Here is a 21,503-nt window from a genome sequence, read left to right as displayed (position 1 = left end):
TATCCTGAAAAATGCCTCCTTATCCTTCAAAGTCCAATTTAAACCTCCTCGCTTTGAAGCCTTTCTGAAATATATATATGTGTGTATATATATGTGTATATATAATGTATATATATATGTGTGTGTATCTATATATATATATATATATTTTTTTTTTTTTTTTTTTTTGAGACGGAGTCTTGCTCTGTCGCCCAGACTGAAGTGCAGTGGTGCGATCTTGGCTCACTGCAACCTTCATCCCAAGTTCAAGCAATTCTCCTACCTCAGCCTCCCGAGTAGCTGGGATTTCAGGTGCCCGCCACCATGCTCAGCTAATTTTTGCATTTTTAGTAGAGACGGAGTTTTATCACGTTGGCCAGGCTGGTCTCGAACTCCTGACCTCAGGTGATCCACCTGCCTTGGCCTCCCAAAGTGCTGGGATTACAGGCATGAGCCACTGCGCCCGGCCCCTTTCTGAAATCTTTTTTTTTTTTTTTTTTTGAGACAGAGTCTCGCTCTGTCGCCCAGGCTGGAGTGCAGTGGCGTGATCTCAGCTTACTGCAAGCTCCGCCTCCTGGGTTCCCACCATTCTCCTGCCTCAGCCTCCAGATTAGCTGGGACTACAGGCGCCTGCCACCATGCCCAGCTAATTTTTTGTATTTTTAGTAGAGACGGGGTTTCACCATGTTAACCAGGACGGTCTCGATCTCCTGACCTCGTGATCTGCCCGCCTTGGCCTCCCAAAGTGCTGGGATTACAGGTGTGAGCCATGGCGCCCTGCCCTGAAATCTTAACTCCAACTCTCATAGCTTTCTACACACTGACACACTATTCTAATTATTTGTACTGACACACTATTATAATACTGACACACTGTTATAATTGCTTGTTTATGTCTGTTTCTCAAGCAGACTACTAACTTGTTGAGGTTTGGATCTACTTTATTCATTTAGTATTCCTAGCATCTAGTGTAGCGCCTGGCTCAGAGTAAGTGCTTAATAAACATTATTTTAATTTTTAGAGGCAGGGTCTCAGCTGTGTTGCCCAGGCTGGAGTGCAGCGGCTATTCACAGGCTTAATCCCATTAATGATCACCACGGGAGTTTTGACCTTTTCTGCTTCTGAACTGGGCTGGTTCCCCCCTCCTTAGGCAACCTGGTGGTCTCATGCTCCCAGGGGGACACGATATTGTTACCAAACTTAGTGTGGACACCTGATCATCATAGTGCACTATAGCCCAGAACTCCTGGACTCAAGTGATCCTCCTGCCTCAGGATCCAGAGTAGCTGGGACTATATGTGTGTGCCATGCTGCCCAGCTTACTAAACATTTATGAAAGAATGAAAGTGTATATATTTGTTTGAGAAAGAGATTCACTCTGTCGCCCAGGCTGGAGTGCAGTGGCGCGATCTTGGCTCACTGCAGCCTCCCCACCCCAGGTTCAAGTGATTCTCCTGCCTCAGCCTCTTGAGTAGTAGCGATTACAGGTGCCCGTCACCATGCCCAGCTACTATATATATATTTTTTTTCTTTTTTTTTTTAGTAGAGATGGGCTTTCCCCATGTTGACCAGGCTGGTCTCAAACTCCCGACTCAGGTGATCCCCCTGTGTCATCCCAAAGTGCTGGGATTACAGGTGTGAGCCACAATGCCTGGCCTGAAAGAGTTTTTTTGTTGTTGTGGTTGAGACAGAGTCTCCCTCTGTCGCCAGGCTGGAGTGCAGTGGCGCCATCTCGGCTCACTGCAACCTCTGATTCCCGGGTTCAAGTGATTCTCCTGCCTCAGTCTCCCGAGTAGCTGGGACTACAGGCATGCGCCACCATGCCCAGCTAATTTTTGTATTTTTAGTAGAGACAGGGTTTCACCATGTTGGCCAGGATGGTCTCAATCTCTTGACCTCGTGATCCACCCGCCTCAGCCTCCCAAAGTGCTGGGATTATAGGCGTGAGCCACTGCGCCCAGCCAGAGTATTCTTAATAATAGGTGATACAGACAGTTACAGGCTGAATTGTGTTCCCCCAAAATCCATATGTTGAAGCCCAATTTCCATTGTGACTGTATTTGAAGATAGGGCTTTTAATGGGCTAAGATTAAAAAAGTGATAAAGGAGGGGCCCTAAACCAATAGGATTGGTGTCCTTGTAAGAACAGGAACCGACATCAAAGATCTTTCTCTTTCCACATGCATACAGAGAAAAAGCCATGTGAGGACGCAATGAGAAGGCAGCTGTTTGCAAGCCAGGAAGAGAGGCTTCATAAGAAACCAACCCTATTGGGTTGATCTTGCACTTCCAGCCTCCAGAACCATAAGAAAATAAATTTGTGCTGTTTAAGCCACCCAGTCTGTGGTATTTTATTGTGATAGCCTATGCAGACAAACACACAGAACATTTCTGATATTTCAAACATGTTTAAATATACATCTTTGCCAGCCTGGCCAACACGGTGAAACCCTGTCTCTTCTAAAAATACAAAAATTAGCCAGGCATGGTGGCACACACCTGTAGTCCCAGCTACTTGGGAGGCTGAGGCAATGAGAATCACTTGAACCTGGGAGGTGGAGGTTGCATTGAGCCGAGATCGCACCACTGCACTCCAGCTTGGGCAACAGAGTGAGACTCTTGTCTCAAAAAAAAAATAAAAAAATAAATATAAATAAATATACATCTTTGGCCAGGTGCGGTGGTTCACACTTGTAATTCCAGCACTTTGGGAGGCTGAGGTGAAAGATTGCTTGAGCCCAGGAGTTTGAGACTAGCCTGGGCAACATAGTGAGACCCTGCCTTTCCAAAAAAATTTATAAATTAGCCAGGTGTGGTGGCTTGCACCTGTAGTCCCAGATACTCAGAATGCTGAGGTGGGAGGATCACTTGAGCTGGGGAGGTCAAGGCTGCAGTGAGCCTTGCACTCCAGCCTGGGTGACAGAGTGAGATTCCACCTCAAAATAAATAAATAAACAAACATCTTCAATGAAGGTTACTCAACTCAAACTTAAAGTGGACACAATGACTAAGAAAATGAATAACTTTTTAAAAAGTTTTATTTCAAGAACTTTGTTTTTTACTGGTATTTCAAAAAAAGGTGGGTCAAAGTACAAAAAAAAGTCAGTTGAATAACAGCACAGGTTTAGAAATCACAGCAGCAGAAGCAATGTACAGACAGCACAGACAAAACAACCCAATGTATGCAATTCTGTTCAGTTTCTTTGCTTATTTTAAGTATTTTTTTTGCCTCCTGTACAAAATACATAAAAGCATGCCATGAGATCAGAAAAAGAAAAGAGTTTAACAAATGGTTACAAGAAATAGACTCTGTACAAGAGGAGATAATGTTTCTTCCCCTACCCCCCACCCACTACCCCCGCTTCCTCTCTTCTTGCTCTGCTTTAGGTTAAATTATTCTGAAGACAGTTCACATCTAAGTCAGCCTGGTCACCTTTGCCACCCTCAAGTTTGGGCGACATGGAGTTCTGGATGTTAAATGACTCCTCCTCTTTCAGGCAGGACTTGAGAGCCTCCTGGATTTTGTGGGGAGCACTAGGATCATCCTGGAAGAGGGAAAAAGTTGGAGGGGGGGAGACAATGCATACAGCAATCAAATAATAGTATCAGGTTTTTCTGTCTGGTTGAAGGAAGCATCACTGAAACAAGGAAAAAGCTCCAAGACTTGAATGAACTAAAAGGAACCAAAGTAACTCATTAGCAGCAACTTTTTAGGAAAGTCATCCTTACAAGCAATGGCCAGGCAGAGAGGAAAACTTGACAGTAATCAGTTTACAAATAACTTTAATTTGGGCCATGTCCAAGGTTTTCTCTTGGACAGAGATTGGGGAGAAAGAGTCCCTTGGCCCAGGTGCCTCTATAGCCTCATGTGTTGATGAGCTCTGCGGGGCCTGCTGAGCCCGGCCTTCCTCTGGCCTTCCATCCTGTTGAGTTTTGCTTTCACAAAGATGTCTTGGTCAGGGAACATGTCTCATCAGTGTATACAGTGGGATAGTGCATAGGACTGGTAAAGTGCAGAATTGCTCCTGGCTATGCTAGGGGCCTCTCTCCCCACAGTAAGAGCATCTCCTCTGACTAGAGGTCAAAGATGTGTCAGCCTCTCACTGTCACAAGTGAACCTGCTAAAAGATGCTAGCTAAAAAGGTATGTCCTCAATCCAAGCCCGAATGAGCCTGGCTGCCTCAGTGGCTTGCCACACTCTGCATCACATGATATTCGCACTGCTGATTCTAATGTAATAATCCATGTATATTGTCTGTGACAAGGCAGCCCTGTGACAAGCTCCCTCTGACAAACTCCTGAACCTGAGCTGAATTTGCATTTTATGTATTTATGTATTTATTTATGTATTTATTTATTTATTTTTGAGACAGAGTCTCGCTCTGTCGCCCAGGCCAGAGTACAGTAGTGTGATTTCAGCTCACTGCAATCTTGAACCTCTTGGGTTCAAGGGATTCTCGTGCCTCAGTCTCCCCAGAACCTGGGATTATAGGCGCTCGTGACCATGCCCAGCTAACTTGTATTTTCAGTAGAGATAGGGTTTCACCATGTTGGCCAGGCTGGTCTCGAACTCCTGGCCTCAAGGGATCCACCCACCTCAGCCTCCCAAAGTGCTGGGATTACAGGTGTGAGCCACCATGCCAGCCTGAATTTGCCTTTTAAAGGTTCTTAGGAAGCTCACACTAGCACATAGTCCTCCAGGTCTACATTCTGCACGTTCAGAGAACTTCTGCGGCAACTCTTGCTTTACTCATTTAGGACCACCTAAGGGGAATATACCCAGTGCAATTCAGTGGGCCTTAGTTCTTCCTCTGGTGCCCCAAATAGCTGTTGTAAGTGCTTGGAACTCTGCTGATGGAAGAGGGTGGGTAACCATTAAGGCAGATTCATGGATGGCAAGAAGGTAGAAAGTGTCCTAATCTGACCAGCTAGCTAAGGCCATTCTTGCTTTAATCACTACCAAAATTCAAGATTACCATCATGCTTAAGGACCAGAGTGTTCTCCATAGAAGTCTGGTGAGCCCTCGTCTGCGCTGCCTGCTACCGACTTTGACCCATAACAGCACTAGGTTATGGAAGTGATGAGTTGGAAAGAAAGTAGGGAGAGACCCCGGGCTTTCCATGGTGCTTGTACACACAGGACACCGGGGCGTCCATGAGTTCTGTGCATATGGAAATCACTGCCAGCTGTCCACTGCCCACAGCCTCACTCGGTGCTTCTCCAGAGGCCCAGATTAAGGAGGACAATTTAGTAGAGTTTCAAAGACTTCATACATGATTTATAGACAGGGGAACACATGTTTCTTGTTCCAATGAGACAAGAACAAGAAAATGAACTTCATAGAGTACTGAGGCAGATGTCAGGCAAGGCAGCTGCACACAGCACGTGTGGCCAGTTGAGTGGTCGATCACTGCTTAGAATCACAAAACACCGTGCAGTGACATAAATGTCCATCTCCTGAGACGGAAAGATCTCCATCATACACTGATTGAAAAAAAGTAAGGGGTAGGACATATGTATAGCAAAATCTCATTTATGTTTTAAAAATACAGATATAGGTGTGTGTTTGTGTGTATGTGTGTATATATATATATATACACACACACGTGTGTACTTTACGGAGAGGGAGGTGGGGGTGAAGTAGAGCTGCACTTTTTTATTTCGTGTACTTCTGTACTGTTGGGGGAAACCATGGGCATGAAAGCTTGAGAGCTGAGCTATAAGTATCCTAGGTAGGATGGACTTTGAATCACACTAAAATCTAGAACAGGACGAGAGGACCTATACTCACCTCTCCTCTTACAAGGATACAACTTGCTTTTATGTCTTTCAAGATAACCTCCCACCCTCAACTCCTTCATCACATATTCTTTGGGGGCATACAGGGGTACAGAAACATTCTCATGATGTAAAGAAAAGTGGACCAAGTGACTCCTCACAGACCCGGGTCTCAGAGCTCTGATGCCATGAAGGTGGGCTCCCAGATTAAACCTGACCCCTTGAGGGCTCATGGGGTCCAGATTAGAAAACTGCCTTCTGAATCCTAGCACTTTGGGAGGCCGAGGCGGGCGGATCATGAGGTCAGGAGATCGAGACCACGGTGAAACCCCGTCTCTACTAAAAATACAAAAAATTAGCCGGGCGTGGTGGCGGGCGCCTGTAGTCCCAGCTACATGGAGAGGCTGAGGCAGGAGAATGGCATGAACCCGGGAGGCGGAGCTTGCAGTGAGCCAAGATTGCGCCACTGCACTCCAGCCTGGGCAACAGAGCGAGACTCTGTCTCAAAAAAAAAAAAAAAAAAAGAAAAGAAAACTGCCTTCTGAGCCAAGGGATGGAAGAAGCAGATCCCAAAAGCAAGAGATATGCAAACAGTGCTATTAGACAAGCTGAATACCTCCAACAAACACAACAGGCAAAGGAATGTCTACACCAAGATGGGGCTCTCCTAACCCAGGTGTTTACTGCAGAACTTGATCCTATTAAGCCAAGGGTAGCTGAATTCCACTGCAGGTCCAACTGCCTTTGACTTAACAGAAGTACCTCACCACAAGGGAGCTGGATCAACATCTGGCATAAGTTCCTAGGAACCACCGTGGACTCACTGCTGCCAGCGTTTAACCCCAGCAATATGGGCACCCTTCAACCCAGGGGTCATGTGGGTTCAGGCCTGGCCAGAGGCAAACATCTATTGGAAGAGGGTGGGCAGTCAGTGCTTTAACAAATACATGCAAGAGGAGAGTCTGGAAAGTAAGAAAGAGTTAAATAGGTAAAAAAAAAAAAAAAAAAAAAAGCACAGGAACATCAATGGAGAAATCCTAGGAATAAACTGAAATCCCGGAAGGTCTGTCAAATCTTAGCACACCCCAAGTTACCCACATGGTCTCCACAGCACTGTTGTGGGGACCATCAGGGCAGCCCAGTGTTGGGGCAGCTGCCCTGGGTTTCTGGTGGCTTCATTCATGCAGTGCTCCTGGAGCACGGGCAGCTTCCTACATTCTCCATGCCTCCTGACACACCCTTCAAGGCTGGTTGCTCAGCTACACAAGACACTCACACAGACTCAGCCTAAGGCCCACCAGCTACAGAGCCACACATCAGCCTGAGGGCAGAGAGGAGCAGAGGAGGGAAAGAGGTGCCACTGGCACAGATACCAGCCACTGACCCTTCCCCGTCACAGGCCTAAAGCCCCAGACTTTTTTGTTTGCAATCTTTTCAGAGTGTGGCTGGTAGAGGTAATTGCAACAGTGTAGGAAAATGACCTGCTCAATCTATTTTACGTATGTAAAAGAAATAATACCTCGATGAAAATAAATAAAACTCTCCAAAATTTTAGAGAAAACCAATACTAGCAAGGAGTTTGGGGGTGGGGAGAAACCACGAGGCAGGCTGGACTCTGGCGCCCCCTCGTCTCTCCTCCCGGCTCATCTGGAGGATTTCTCACTCTCCCCGGCTGGCACCCCTTGCAGGCAGTCAGTGTGGCGGCTGCAGCAGTGAGCAGGGCTTCACTTCACAAACAAGTGGCAACCGTGTTTATCGGCAATGCCCACAAGATCTTGAATATGACTAAGTTTGACCTTTGAGTGAGGTGGAGAGAATTAGAGATGAAGGTAGAAAATCCACCAGTACATTCCCTGCTGGATAGGAGAGTCACCCCTCACATCCACAGTGCTTTCAGAGAGGAGAGGATGATGTCCCCTTGGGCACAAGCTGATGGAAGGACACCAGCCTCAATCTCCTTGAAGTCTGGGTATTTGGTTAAAATAAAAAAAGGCACCAGCCTCAAGATCCAAGAGGAGCCAGGAGAGAACCAGAGCCAGATCTTGCTGCTTCCTAAGGGATGGCTTGAGTGCTGCCCTGGCCACCCCATCACCCTGTCTCAGGCAGAGCCCACCATGGCTAACCACCCTCACCCACCCCGTGGCTGACCCCCAAGCCCCATGCTAGATCACCACTGCCTGTGGCCAACCACCCACTGTGGCCGACCACCACCCTCCCATGGCTGACCACCCCCTGCTCTGCTGTTTTCAAGGCTTGCCATCTTCTGAACTAAGGGTCAGTAGCAGCGTTCAGGTACAAAAGCCTCACTTTCCACAAAGCTGGATCAGCCAAGAACAAGAAACCTTCGCACTGGCTGTGTAGCCAAGCCCTCCAAGAGGAGCTCTTTCTTTTCCCCCTCTGGGAAGAGGAAAGGTGTCTGAAGCTGTGGTATCCGAAACACAAGGGTCAGACACTTTCCTAAGGACGCTTGCACTCTGTCAAGCAGAGTGGGGGGACTCTGTCCAACCGTGGACAGTGAACATGCTGACTACAGGAGCTCCCGTCCTGGCAGACCTGCTGCCATCTGCAGGATGGCAGATCGGCCAGTGGAACTGAGAGCCCCCGTAGCCCACCATCACTCACTAGTATTCAGCAAGTGGTGACTGTGTGCATGTTACTGCAGAGGGCGGGATAATGTGCTCACTGAGACTCTGTCCTGCCCTCAGGGTGCCTACATCTCTGTGGGTTGATGAACGTGGTGACCAATCTTAGAGTTTATAAGACATAGTGTTTCCTTGGTTATAATGTTCATCTTGACCTTACTTGTTGTATCTTGGTACATACCAAGTGAAATAATCTGTTCTTTTTCTACCCTTTACATCAAAGACTTTAAAAAATTATCCTAAGTTTACCTCTTTCATTTCATATTTAAATTCACCCATTTACTTCTCCTCTACCAGGCCAAGATTTCCTGTTCTGGGGTTTTGTGAATGAGGCCACACATTTACTCTTATTCTCTCTTCCCCGTTCTGGGGCTGCAATTTCCACATCTATAAAAGGAAGAAGGCCAGGCATGGTAGCTCACACCTGTAATCCCAACACTTTGGGAGGCTACGGCAGGAAGATCACTTGAGCCCAGGAGTTTGAGAACAGCCTGGGCAACATGGCAAAACCTCAACTTTACAAAAGTTAAAATAATTAGCCAGGTGTGGTGGCACATGCCTGTAGTCCTAGCAACTCAGGAGGCTGAGGCAGGGGTATCGCTTGAGCCCAGAAGTCTAGGTCTACACTGTGTAATGTGGTAGCATTAACTACCTTTTAAGAGCTCTACAGCTGCAAGTGGCTAGTGGCTATTGTAGTAGACAGAGCAGATATAGAACACTTCCATTTCACAGAAAGTTCCACTGGACAATATTAGTCTAGACTGCTGAGGCCCCTGTGAGGTCTGACACTCTATGGTCCATGATTTCTTTTTTTTTTTTTTTTTTTTTTTTTTTTTTTTTTTTTTTTTTTGAGACGGAGTCTCGCTCTGTCGCCCAGGCTGGAGTGCGGCAGCGCGATCTTGGCTCACTGCAAGCTCCGCCTCCCGGGTTCACGCCATTCTCCTGCCTCAGCCTCCCGAGGAGCTGGGACTACAGGCGCCTGCCGCCATGCCCGGCTAACTTTTTTGTATTTTTGGTAGAGACGGGGTTTCACCGTGTTAGCCAGGATGGTCTCGATCTCCTGACCTCGTGATCCGCCCGCCTCGGCCTCCCAAAGTGCTGGGATTACAGGCGTGAGCCACCGCGCCCGGCTTCTATGGTCCATGATTTCTAAGAACTTTTTCTAAATTTCCTCTTAAAGTCCATTGCTTCAGTCTGAAGTCTCAGTTTAACTTGCTTATCTGTATAATAATCTGTGTAAAAATGCATTTATCTTGAAGTATGGAGCCTGCATTATATAGAGAATTCTAGGATTTGGATGTGTCATGATTTGAGATTTGGATGGTTTCTGCCTTGTTTTTGAAATTCTCTCTAGTATTTTACTGGTTAGTCTAATCCAGGCAATACACTAGGCCAGGGTCTTCAGAAAATGGTCTATTGGGATCTTTTATTGAATTTCAACTGATATTTATAAGCCCATACTCCTAAGAACAGGATTACTCCTGGACTTAAGGCTCTGCCAGTGTTTTGTTTTCAGGCCTTGGCCTTAACCAGCTGTGTATAACCCTGCCAGTTCTTAGGATCCTCAAATAGCAGCAAGGACACAGAAGTCTTTCCACCCATCCCAAAGAGCAACCACCGTTTGCTTAACTGACCATCATGAAATTCCCTAGCAGTGAAAGCAGAGCCTTTCTCCTTGATATAGAAAATAAGACAATAATCAGACTTCTAAAGCGTAGATGAAGCTAAAAATCATGAGTAATCCTAGAAAAAGATCTTCTCAGCCAGGCAGGTGGCTCACGCCTATAATCCTAGCACTTTAGGAGCCTGAGGCAGGAAGACCACTTGAGGCCAGGAGTTCGAGACCAGCCTGGGCAACACAGTGAGACCTCATCTCTACAAAAAATTTAAAAAAGAAAAAGACCTTTTGTATCGAAAATTCTGTTTGTCAAATAAGTGATACACCATCAAGTGCTTATTCCCACCTTTGCTGCCCAACTCAGTTGCCCTAGGCTGACCTCTAGAGCTCTCTGGGGATTTCATACTCTGAAATAGGCATCAGACATGGGCCAGGGGCCAAAGCATGCATAAGAGGAGAGATGTGAAGAAAACAAGTTACCTGACAGATAACGTTATCATAGTGAGCCAAGGCACGGGCATGGGGGGAGGAGGTACGGGGAGTGTTGCAAAGTTTCCTTACATTTGGGTGAGAGCCCTCGGCAATGGTGGAGAGGGAGAAGTTATCATTGTGGAGCTCAGATGGGGTCCGGAATTTGCTGGTTAGGAGAGAAGAGTGAAGGAAAAATGTAAGTGAAATAATCACAGCAAAACATGACAATGTCTCAGCTTCTGGATCAAATACTGTATTTCAGCTGGGCATGGTGGCCCACGCCTGTAATCCTAGCACTTTGGGAGGCTATGGCAGGCAGATCACTCGAGGTCAGGAGTTTCAGATTAGCTTGGCCAACATGGTGAAACCCCATCTCTACTAAAAATACAAAAATTAGCTGGGCATGGTGGCAGGCACCTGTAATCCCAGCTAATTGGGAGGCTGAGGCAGGAGAATTGTTTGAACCCGGGAGGCGGAGGTTGCAGGGAGCCAAGATCGTGCCACTGTACTCCAGCCTGGCCGACAGAGCGAGACTCCGTCTCAAAAAAAAAAAAAAATTACAAAAACAAACAAACAAACAAAAATACTGTATTTCTTTCTTTATTAAAAAAATTATTTTAAATTTTATTGATAAGTGCAGAACTGTACCTGGTGCTGGTTATCGGTTTTTAAAGGCTTTTCTTTTCTTTTTTTTTTTTGAGACAGGGTCTCACTCTGTTGCCCAGGCTTGAGTGCAGTGGCACAATCACAGCTCACTGCAGCCTTGACCTCCTGGGCTCAAGTGATCTTTTCACCTCAGCCTCCCAAATAGCTGGGACTACAGGTGCATGCCACCATGCCCAGGTGATTTTTGTATTTTTTGTAGAGATGGGGTTTGACCATGTTGCCCAGGCTGATCTTGAACTCCTGAGCTCAAGCAATCTGCCTGCCTCAGCCTCCCCAAAGTGTTAGGATTACAGGTGTGAGCCACTGCGCCCAGCCAAATACTGTATTTCATCAAATGCCATGGATTATCTTTTTTTTTTTTAATTTTACTTTAAGTTCTGGGATATAAGTGCAGAACATGTCAGTGTGTTATACAGGTTTATGTGTGTCATGGTAGTTGGCTGCACCTATCAACCCCTCATCTAGGTTTTAAGCCCCACATGCATTATCTATTTGTCCTAATGCTCTCCCTTCCCTCTCCCAGATTATCTTAAAACAACTTTTTTTTTTTTTTTTGGTAAAGATGAGGTCTTGCTATGTTGGTCAGGCTGGACTCGAACCCTTAGGCTCAGGTGGTATTCCTGCTTTGGCCTCCCAAAGTCTTGGGATTACAGGCATGAGTCACAGCATCCAGCCAAATGCCATGGATTGTAATAAGATGCACCATTATTTGATGTACCATTAAGAAAAAATAAAAACACTTCCACCACTTAAACCATCATCCAATACTTTCTTATCACCTAGAGCTTTTTTTTTTTTTTTTTTTTTTTGAGACAGAGGACAGAGTCTTGCTCTGTTGCCCAGGCTGGAGTGTAGTGGCACAATCTCGGCTCACTGCAACCTCCATCTCCTGGGTTCAGGCATTATCTGGCTCAGCCTCCCGAGTAGCTGGGATTACAGGTGCCTGCCACCACGCCCAGCTATTTTTTGTATTTTTAGTAGAGACGGGGTTTCACCATCTTGGCCAGGCTGGTCTTGAACTCCTGACCTCGTGATCCACCCATCGTGATCCACCTGCCTTGGCCTCCCAAAGTGCTGGGATTACAGGCGTGAGCCACCGCGCCCAACCGAGCTTTTCTTACATACTTGAAGTAGTTCATTTAGACTTTAGATAAGGGACTGACAACAATATGAACAGCTAGGAACCCATTTGTGCATGCCAGGGAATTACAACTACATCATAACTACCATGTGGCCAACAGTGGTCATAAGATGCCAGTGGCTGGGCAAGGTGGTGCATGCCTGTAGTCACAGTTATTTGGGAGGCTGAGGTGGAAGGATCACTTGAACCCAGGAGTTCAAAGCCACCCTGGGTAACATAGTAAGACCCTGCCTCAATTAAATAAATAAAAAAAAAAAAGATGCCAGTGATTGTAAGACACAATCCAATTTCAGAGATGTTAATATGTGGGGGAAAAAAGGTATGTTTTAGAATAAATAAATTATGGCAGTATCTGCAGTGCACCAGGCACATGTCACACCATCAAAGCAGTAACCAGGCTTGGGAAAGAAAGAAGGCATGTGGAGAAACAAGAGGGCCATGCTCTGTGAAAAACACAGGGCTGGCTAGAGGAGGAGGCCCTAGAATAGGGTCCTGCATCTGGCCTCAGCTCTTGCTTCTCCACTGCCCTGGCTGTTGTTCCTTTCTCTCCTCCATCCTCATCAGCAGCTGCCGTGATTGAAGCAGTCCCATCTCCTGCCCCCTGGATACCCCTGCTCACCCACCCCCTTGGTGTAGGCATGAGGAGCCAGGGGTCCAGGACCGTGTCTTTCTGGAGTGATCACGTGTGTAGATGCAGCCCGCCTCAGTGCACAGGCACAATGGAGAGGCCCTACCAGCCCCGCGGCGGTTAGCTGAAAGGCTGCAGAGAGCTGCTGGCATCTGTACATTGCGTGAGTCTACCCAGCAAAGGAGCAACAGATGGTGTTTTGTCCTTTTCCCAGGACCCAGGGAAAGTCCTTCAGTCACATTCTCTAGAGGGACTCTCAGGTCAAGGGGAGGGGGATTAATGGGGCAACAGGTTGAAAGGGAAGTGGGGGCAGTTCTGCATAAATTGTCTCTGGGGTCCCAAGGAAGCTGAACTCCAATCTCCCTTTTGTGACTCCTGTGACACTTCCAAAAGGTTTTCTAACTTTGCTTAGTAATAGGAGTAATTTTCTCACAGCATATAAAGTCACATCCGAGTGTTCAAGGCATGGGCTTAAAGGCAAAAACATGTTGATTCTCACATGCACACAACAGTCACTGCTTTGCTAAGGGAAGAGCTGAAATAAGATTCTACATCCCATATGGCCCTTAAAATCCACCGTAGAGGAAGTTATCCCTAGTTCTCCCCATATATTCTACTCAGGAGAGGTAAAGAGGATTTCCTTAAGTTCCTTGCACTTCTGATTGGACACAGGCTTGACTAGCTTTCAAAAAGCAATGCAGTGTGGTGCTAAATAAACCCTTTCTCCTCAGTGTTCACCGAGGAGGAGCTGGTTTTGGGTGACAGATGTGAAGGAGATGGAGTTCCTCCACGCAGAATTGTGAATGAAATCTCGCACCGGCTGCTGGCTGTCACAGTCCAGGGAAGAAGGGGTCTATCAGGCAGGTGGGCAGACTGAGTAACTTACCTGGGGACTAGAGGAGGAGTAGCTACCTGCTGGCTGCCTTTTTCAAAGCAGGCTCTCAGATGCCTAGGGCAGGGTTTTGGGAAAGCTGCTGGACAGTGGCAGTGTGCCACAGGGGCTTCACCTATGCTGCAGCTCCAGCACATTTTATATAGGAACAGATGAGCCTGGGTGAATCTTTAGCACAGACAAAACAGCTGGGAATGGAGCACAGGTGCCAGAAACCCTCATGACAAAGTCCCTGGATCAGTTGGAGGGGTGTAGCAGGGTTGGGGGGCCTCCCACACCCTGACCTGGGTGGATGGGTGAGTGACACAGACTCACTTGGTCCTACGCAGCTTGGTATTCTCCGTCTTGAGCAGGTAGAGCTTCTTGGCAAAGAACACCGTCATCATGAAGAGCAGGAGCAGGACGAGAGCGGCTGAGCCCACGGCCACACACATCACCTGGAAGTCGGTGATGATGGACTCGCAGCGCATCCCCTTGTGCCAGATGTAGTCCTGCGTGTTGCACCTGCAGCAGCGACATTGAGAAACCGTGGCGATGGAGCAGGCAGCCACGGCCACAGTAAGGGCCTGGGCCCTGACCCCAACACCTATCTCCACAGCCTCTTCCTAAGGCCATCTAGAGGAACTGTAATGCTCCGAATCTGCACAGACCTCAGAGCTGGTGTGATCGCCCCTGCCTTTACAACCATTCTGTGAAGTGGGCCAGGGAGCTCTGAGGTCTGTGATATAAATGAGGTAACCAAGGTGTAGAGAAACTGAGTGAACTGGTCAAAGTTCTCTGACTGCTAAGTGACTGAAGAGGGAAGGGAATCCTGGTCTTCTGCTGTGCAGCCTCAATGGAGACACCAACAGGATCCTCTCAGGCCTCTCCCTGCCCTGGGCTCTGGGTGAAAGAAAGATGAAAAGCAAGAGGAATAAGAGCTACAGCTACAAAGTCCCAGGACCTGCCCTGCACATGCAAACCTATCTTGCTGCTTTGCAGTCCCACCTAGTTCACGTGGCTGAGAAGACACCTAAAAATAAGGAAGTGACAGACAAGGACAAACAGAAAGATGGATGTAGATTCTTCTATTTCTGCAGCCCCCCCAAGTTCTGCCTCTAAAGCTCCCTATCCTAGTACTATGAGAACTGTCATGCAAGCACAGTGAGAATCAACCCTCTGGGTGGGTTTTAGTCTTTTTGTTGAGTGACTTTCTCCTGCCCTTGGGGACATTCCCAGGCTCCAACTCTTCCAATGACATTGCTGTTTCCATGGGAACCAGGCTGCTTCAAAGCGGAAAGATGTGGAAGGATACAGAGGCAGGCAAAGGAGGGAGGACATGAACCTCAGGGTGAATAACAGACAAGAGAAAGGGGTCCAGAAATGGGGAAATTATGCACCAGAGAACTGGTTACTCCACATCTAGAATAGGGTGGGGAGACATGGCTAGCAAGAAATTATTTGTTTTCCAACTGAGCCTCTGCCGTCATGGGGAGGCTATCTGTTTGAGGTTGCCAGGGAATGCAGACCCCTGTAAGTGGGGCCTCTACCCTAGTGTTCTAGAGAAGTTCCACCACAGCTCTGCTCATTTCCCTGCAGTGGGTCAGGGTGACAGAGACAAAGGCACACTGCAGTCTGCAACCAATGGCTCAGCAGTCTCCTGTGAGTGGAATGCAAAAATAGTTTTCAAGCCGTGGCCAGGCCTGGGTGTACACAGCCAGGGGAGGAATCTGGTAGGGAGGCCTGAATGTGATCCTGGGATGGAAGCTAAGCCAGGGGAACTGGAGTGGACACGTGGAGAAGCCCTTGTGAGGCAGTGAGAGGCTGGTAGACCCATGCTAGCAGAGCCATGTGGCTTAGTGAGGAAGACAATCTTATTCTTCTACTTGGGAATTTTCTGAGAGTTCCAGGAGATTCTGGGGACTTTTACAGCTCTCTAGAGGCAGCAAGGGCTCCAAATTTCATACTATTATGGGGAGTTCACTTGGAAGGTGAAAATCCCAGGCCTCCAATAGGATGAAAGATGATGATTCTGCGGAGAGGTTGCACAGCCCCCAGGCTGAAATCATCACTATAGTCCCCCAAACTGAATTTTGAGGAGCAAAATCACAGGGTTTCCTCATATTTCTGGTAGCCCTTAACTGGCAAGTTAGTTTATTGCCACATTTTCTTTTTAAAAATAAAATTGCTACAATTTCTTAATCACAGTACCTCCTTCTGGCAATGGCTGGACCACTCCAAGAAATGTGTGGTCACGTCCTATGAGTGACACTAATGTCATGACCATTTATAATAAAGAACTTTGGCCAGGCGTGGTAGCTCACGCCTGTAATGCCAGCACTTTGGGAGGCCGAGGCGGGCAGATCACGAGGTCAGGTGATCGAAACCATCCTGGCTAACACAGTGAAATCCCCTCTCTACTAAAAATACAAAAAATTATCTGGGCGTGGTGGCGGGCACCTGTAGTCCCAGCTACTTGGGAGGCTGAGGCAGGAGAATGGCCTGAACCTGGGAGGCGGAGCTTATAGTGAGTCGAGATCGCGCCACTGAACTCCAGCCTGGGCGACAGAGCGAGACTCCGTCTCAAACAACAACAACAACAAAAAAAGAACTTCATAGAAAGAAACTGGAACTTAAGTTACAATGCCAAGGACAAAATACTCATTGCTTTCTACATGTTATTCTCTGATTACTACATCAAGACCTAAGGAACTTGAATTCTTCATATACTTGCAGAACGAACAAGAACAAGAAGGATGGAGAATGACACTTGAAAAAGAGATACCTGGCCGGGCGTGGTGGCTCACGCCTGTAATCCCAGCACTTTGAGAGGCTGAGGTGGGCGGATCACTTGAGGTCAGGAGTTTGAGACCAGCCTGGCCAATATGGTGAAACCCCATCCCTACTAAAAATAAAAAGAGACACACAGATGACAGAAATGCTCCACCTAGGACTAATGGAGACAACCCTCAAAGGAGTCTGAGGGTTCTACTCCACTTCTACAGCCTGTAAAGGATGGAGACAAGCAAATCACCTGATCACCCCAACCGGGGATTCTTCCGAAATCAGGCTGCAAGCTCTCCAGCAAGTTAAATACCTCACTGTGAGGACAGTTCCTAAGAGTGAGGTGAGTAGCGTAATTACTGATGAGCTGCAGACAATGCCCTTAAGAAAACTAAACTCTGAGTCTTTAAAAGGATTATGGATTTGATATCCCAAGGTAGACAAACATCAAAGTAGAAAGAAAAAAGCCACCTCCCAAAGTCAAGAAACACCCGCACACCTGCAATTCGAAGACTCTCAGCTTGATTTTATCTGCGTGAGTGGCTACATTTTGGGGTCTGTTTCCAAGAAGATCCTCCCTTTTGAGTTTGCATGCCTACATCCCTTCCAGGGAACTGGCCCCTTCTCCCACCGTGCACAAGGCATGGAGCGGTGTTCAACAGCTGTCTTTATCCCACAGAGTAGGTTTATGGGCCTACCCCTCTCACCAGTACTTCCAGAACTCTCCAGCAAACACCCCTCAACCCAGCCCTCTTTCCAAAACTCTTAAAGAAGTCCCTTCATTTTGCTTTTTTTTTTTTTTTTTTTTGAGACAGAGTTTCGCTCTTGCTGCCCAGGCTAGAGTGCAACGGCGCGATCTCGGCTCACCGCAACCTCCACCTCCCGGGTTCAAGCAATTCTGCCTCAGCCTCCCAAGTAGCTGGGATTACAGGCATGTGACACCACACCCAGCTAAATTTTTTATGTTTTTAGTAGAGACAGAGTTTCTCCATGTTGGTCAGGCTGGTCTCAAATTCCCAACCTCAGGTGATCTGCCTGCCTCGGCTTCCCAAAGTGTTGGGATTACAGGCGTGAGCCACCACGCCTGGCCTCATTTTGCCTTTGTAATTGAGGGTTTGGGTAAGGACACAATACACAGAGGAAAGACATATTGTTATTTCTGAGGAACCTCTCCTAGTGATAAGGTCACAGGAAGTGCATTTTACCAAGTAATTCTGTAGAAGAAGCCTGAGTGAACATTTCTCCACCTGGGAATCCTGCAACTGTACAATCTCTTGCAAGTTGTGCCTGTCACGCTGCCCTCTGTTTTTTGTTTGTTTGTTTTTGTTTTTGTTTTTTTTTTTTTGAGATGGAGTTTCACTCTGTTACCCAGGCTGGAGTGCAGTGGCACGATCTCGGCTCACTGCAACCTCCACCCTCTGGGTTCAAATGATTCTCCTTCTTCAGCCTCCTGAGTAGGGCTACAGGCGCCTGCCGCCGCGCCCGGCTAAATTTTTGTATTTTTAGTAGAGATGGGGTTTCACTATCTTGGCCAGGCTGGTTTTGAACTCCTGACCTCGTGATCCACCCGCCTCGGCCTCCCAAAGTGCTGGGATTACAGGCGTGAGCCACCGCGCCCGGCTATGCTGCCCTCTGTTGAGTCGGCCTCACATACACTCTTCAGTGTCTCTATGCACCTGCCTGCCATGCCCTTACCTGCAGAAGGCCCCTATGTTCTCCACCAGGTAGCACTGGCCGCCATTGTGACAGTAACTTGGGAAGAGGTCGCACACTGACCGGCAGGAGCCGTTATGCCGCACAAAGCCACTGCGGCACTCAGTGCCATTTTCACTGGAGGCCAGGTCCCTGCCTGGCTCTCCTGGGCGGGGCCTGAGGGCGATGCTGCTGCCAGGGACCGACCCCAGAGTGTGCTGTGGAGGGACAGCATGCCACCGACTGGTGGGCTGGCCTGTCCCGGGCCCCAAACCAGGCTTCCCAGTGGGCACTAGAAGCTCATTTTCATCTTCTAGGTCTCCACCTCCTACTGCATCTTTGTCATCCTCCTCTTCCTCCTCCTCTTCATCCAAGTCATCATAAAAGGATGTGGTGGGGTAGAAATCAGATTCATCAAAGGGGGTGAAATCATCGTATAAGTCAAGCAGGCTCCAGGAAGGGGTCTCTCCCTCAGTATCAGGGTGGTTCTCTGAGGTTCCTGGTGACCCTGGGAAGCTCCCCAGGTCTGCGCCACGACCCTCACCATCCAATCCTTCGAAGTAGTCGATATCAATGATATCTGATGCTGGTTGGGGCTCCAGGGTGCCCTGAAATGGGTAAGTCGGCTCTGGCCCTTGAGGGTCGGGTGTGCTGCCCCCCAGGTTCAGCCAAACCTCCAAGGGGCTCTCCTTGGGGAGTTCAGAAGCTGGGCTCAGCTTGTCGCCAGGGGTGGGGGAGGGTGGCCCGCTTGCCTCTGTAGCCTCAGGAATGGCAGGGGGCATGATTGACGGCCCGAGGACCTCGTGGGGAGCCTGGAGCGTAGCTGGAAGTGCCTGGGCATCGCCACTGCCCGCCTCTGCGGTCACTCCTCCCAGGCCTGGGCTGTCAGCCTCCAGCCAGGCGGTGCCGGTCACCGCAGCCGACGCCTGCAGCACCTCTTCTGGCCCGGCCAGCTCGCCGCCGGGCGCCATCCACGACGCCTCATCTTCTCCAGCCGCTGGTGGGCCGGCTTCTTCCCGCGTGTCGTTGGCATGCGGCTCCCACGCCGGGCTGCCCTTCACCAGCTCTTCGGCCTCAACCGCGCTGCCCGCCTCACGCGCTGCGGGCGGGAGGGCGAGGGGCGGGGCGTCAGGGCGGCGCGCTGGGGAGCCCTGGAGCCCCGGCCCGCCCCGGTCAGGACCGCTCGCCTAGACCTGGTCAACCCAGTCCCGGCCACCCGCAGACCCCACTGCCCCAGTGTGACCCCAACCACCCGGCACCTCTAAGCCCCGTCCCGGAGTCTGCCCCCAAGCCCGGGATCACACCCCGCCCAACGCCTCGTGGCTCGGTCCCGCCCGACCTGCCCCGCCGTCTGAAGAGCCGGGCCAGAGCGGCCCCCAGCTCGGCCCACCCATCAGTCTCACCCTCGGGAACCCACCCTGAGCCGCGTCCACAGGCGCCCTCCCTCAGCTCCAGGTCCCGCCCCGAAGTCTCACCCTCAGGCCCCGCCCTGGCCCCGCCTCCGGCCCCGCCCCCGGCCCGCACCGCTGCCCGCGCGCTAGGGTCCCGGCTACCCCCACCAGGGTCGGCCCCCACCGGGGTCGGCCTTCCCCGGACCCCCACCGCCTCCTGGGACCCTTCCGCCGCCCGGCCGCGGCCAGGCGGTGCCCCGCCCCCTTGCCACAGCTCACAGCTCCACCTGTCCCCGCCGCCAGCGGGACCCCTGCCCTGGGTGGGGCGCGAGGGCCGCGGGGGTCCCGGGCGCAGTCATACCTACCCGGCACGGCCCCAGAGGCCAGGACCAGCGCGGCCCCCAGAAGCAGCAGCAGTGGCGGCGGCCCCCGGCCCGGGCCCCCGCCCCCGGCTCGCCCCATGGCGCGGCGCCCCGACCGCTGTCCGCGGTCCGCCCGGCTGGCTGCGCCCTCGGCTCGCCCGGCCGCCGCGCCTCCCGCCCGTTCTGCGGCCGCCTCAGCCCACGATGGGCAGCGCAAGGAGCCGCATGCCGCCGCCGCCGTCCGCCGCTGTCCCCGGCGCGCCGCGCCTCCCCGCCTCCCGCGCCGCCGCTGCCGCCGCTGCGCTCAGCGCCGCCCTCACCCCGCCCGCCGCGCCGGCCCCGCCGCACGTAGCGCTGACGCCGGCCCCTCGGTCAGCCTGCCAGGGGAACAGACAGACCCCTCGCTGGGGACTAGGAGACACACGGACGGGGAGCGCGGGGCAGGCGCACGGCGCGGCGTTAGGCGGCAGGTGCACGGGCGGGAGACCTGTGGGATAGGGCCACAGTCCCGCCCCAGGTGAACAGGCGGCACGGGGCCCCGACCCGGAGGAACCCACCCGCCACGCGGCAAGCACGGAGGCGGGGACGTCGCGGGCCCAGATACCCGCAGGGTCGGGGCGGGGCTCGGAAGAGCCGCAGGGGGCGGAAGCACGAGCCCCCACTGTGGAAACATGCCAGGCCCGGGGCGCATGGAGACTCTCGGATTCTGCACCAATCCCGTGTTCCGGGCGGGAAGGCTCTCAGGGAGGTCTCTGGGTTTCCACGAGGGAGGGGCGGGCGTTGGCAGAGCCTGGCAAGGGGGCGAAGCCGACAGCCCAGGCTCTAATCGGATCAGATCTAATCCGTTCGCAGCCAAAGCCACTAGCCCAGATCTCGCACAGCCAGGCCCGCCAGAACGCATCCCGGGAGCAAGGGGTAAGACCCTCCCTGGGACTGCGGCTACCTCGCCTTCCTTCTAGTCCCCTCCAGCCTGGGGAGCGGCCTTTAATCCTGGTCCCTTCTCCGGGATACGTCGTCCCCCAGGTGTCTCAGACCACCAAAACTCAGGTTCCTGGGTAGACCAGTGGGGTCTAGATCCCCAGCCGGGCACACATGGACGCCTGGCTTTAGAGTGATCTGTGGGGCCCATTCACAGCTTCAGGGCTCACAGGGCAACCCAAGACCACTCACCAGGAGGTCTGCTTAGTCGGGAGGAGGAACCGCAACCTAGTCACTTAGTTTATTCCCCCAAACCGACCGTCTACCCCTTAATGTGTTACTCACCCAAATGACAGTTCAGGGTATCAGCCCAAGGAGATAGGACAACTCCAGTATTTAAGAGACGGTCCCATTTCTGTCTTAGAGGACCAAATAAGTGACCAAGATAGAGATTCCATCTCCTAATCTTTCTTATACATATCTCCAGATGGAGTTGCCTTGGTTCAAAACCTGTTTCTCAGCAGAACTATGGCTGCAGCCTACTTGCCTAGCCTAGCGTCT

General features: G+C 50.4%; 1 protein-coding gene across 4 annotated transcripts; it reads right to left on the bottom strand.

Annotated features, from left to right (window-relative positions):
- Positions 1-2,999: 2,999 nt before the first annotated feature.
- On the bottom strand, positions 3,000-20,597 carry CSPG5 (chondroitin sulfate proteoglycan 5). Of its 4 annotated transcripts, none has more exons than XM_063610086.1 (5): positions 20,582-20,597; positions 18,275-19,370; positions 14,132-14,320; positions 10,499-10,655; positions 3,000-3,524 (listed from the first exon to the last, which is right to left on the bottom strand). In XM_063610086.1, the coding sequence occupies exons 2-5, from the start codon at positions 19,240-19,242 to the stop codon at positions 3,363-3,365; spliced, it is 1,476 nt and encodes a 491-aa protein (XP_063466156.1). In that variant the 5' UTR covers positions 19,243-19,370; positions 20,582-20,597; the 3' UTR covers positions 3,000-3,362. The 4 variants fall into 4 exon arrangements, with proteins under 4 accessions (XP_063466156.1, XP_055135161.1, XP_055135169.1 ...); XM_055279186.2 differs by lacking the exon at positions 20,582-20,597 and adding an exon at positions 20,028-20,172; XM_055279194.2 differs by lacking the exon at positions 20,582-20,597 and adding an exon at positions 20,028-20,172 and having other exon boundaries at positions 10,580-10,655.
- Positions 20,598-21,503: the final 906 nt, after the last annotated feature.

The sequence above is a fragment of the Symphalangus syndactylus genome, chromosome 1 (genome assembly GCF_028878055.3).
Source record: "Symphalangus syndactylus isolate Jambi chromosome 1, NHGRI_mSymSyn1-v2.1_pri, whole genome shotgun sequence".
NCBI classification, from domain to species: Eukaryota; Metazoa; Chordata; class Mammalia; order Primates; family Hylobatidae; genus Symphalangus; species Symphalangus syndactylus.
Note: the sequence above shows the minus strand (reverse complement) of the source record. Positions and strands in the feature narration are given on the sequence as shown.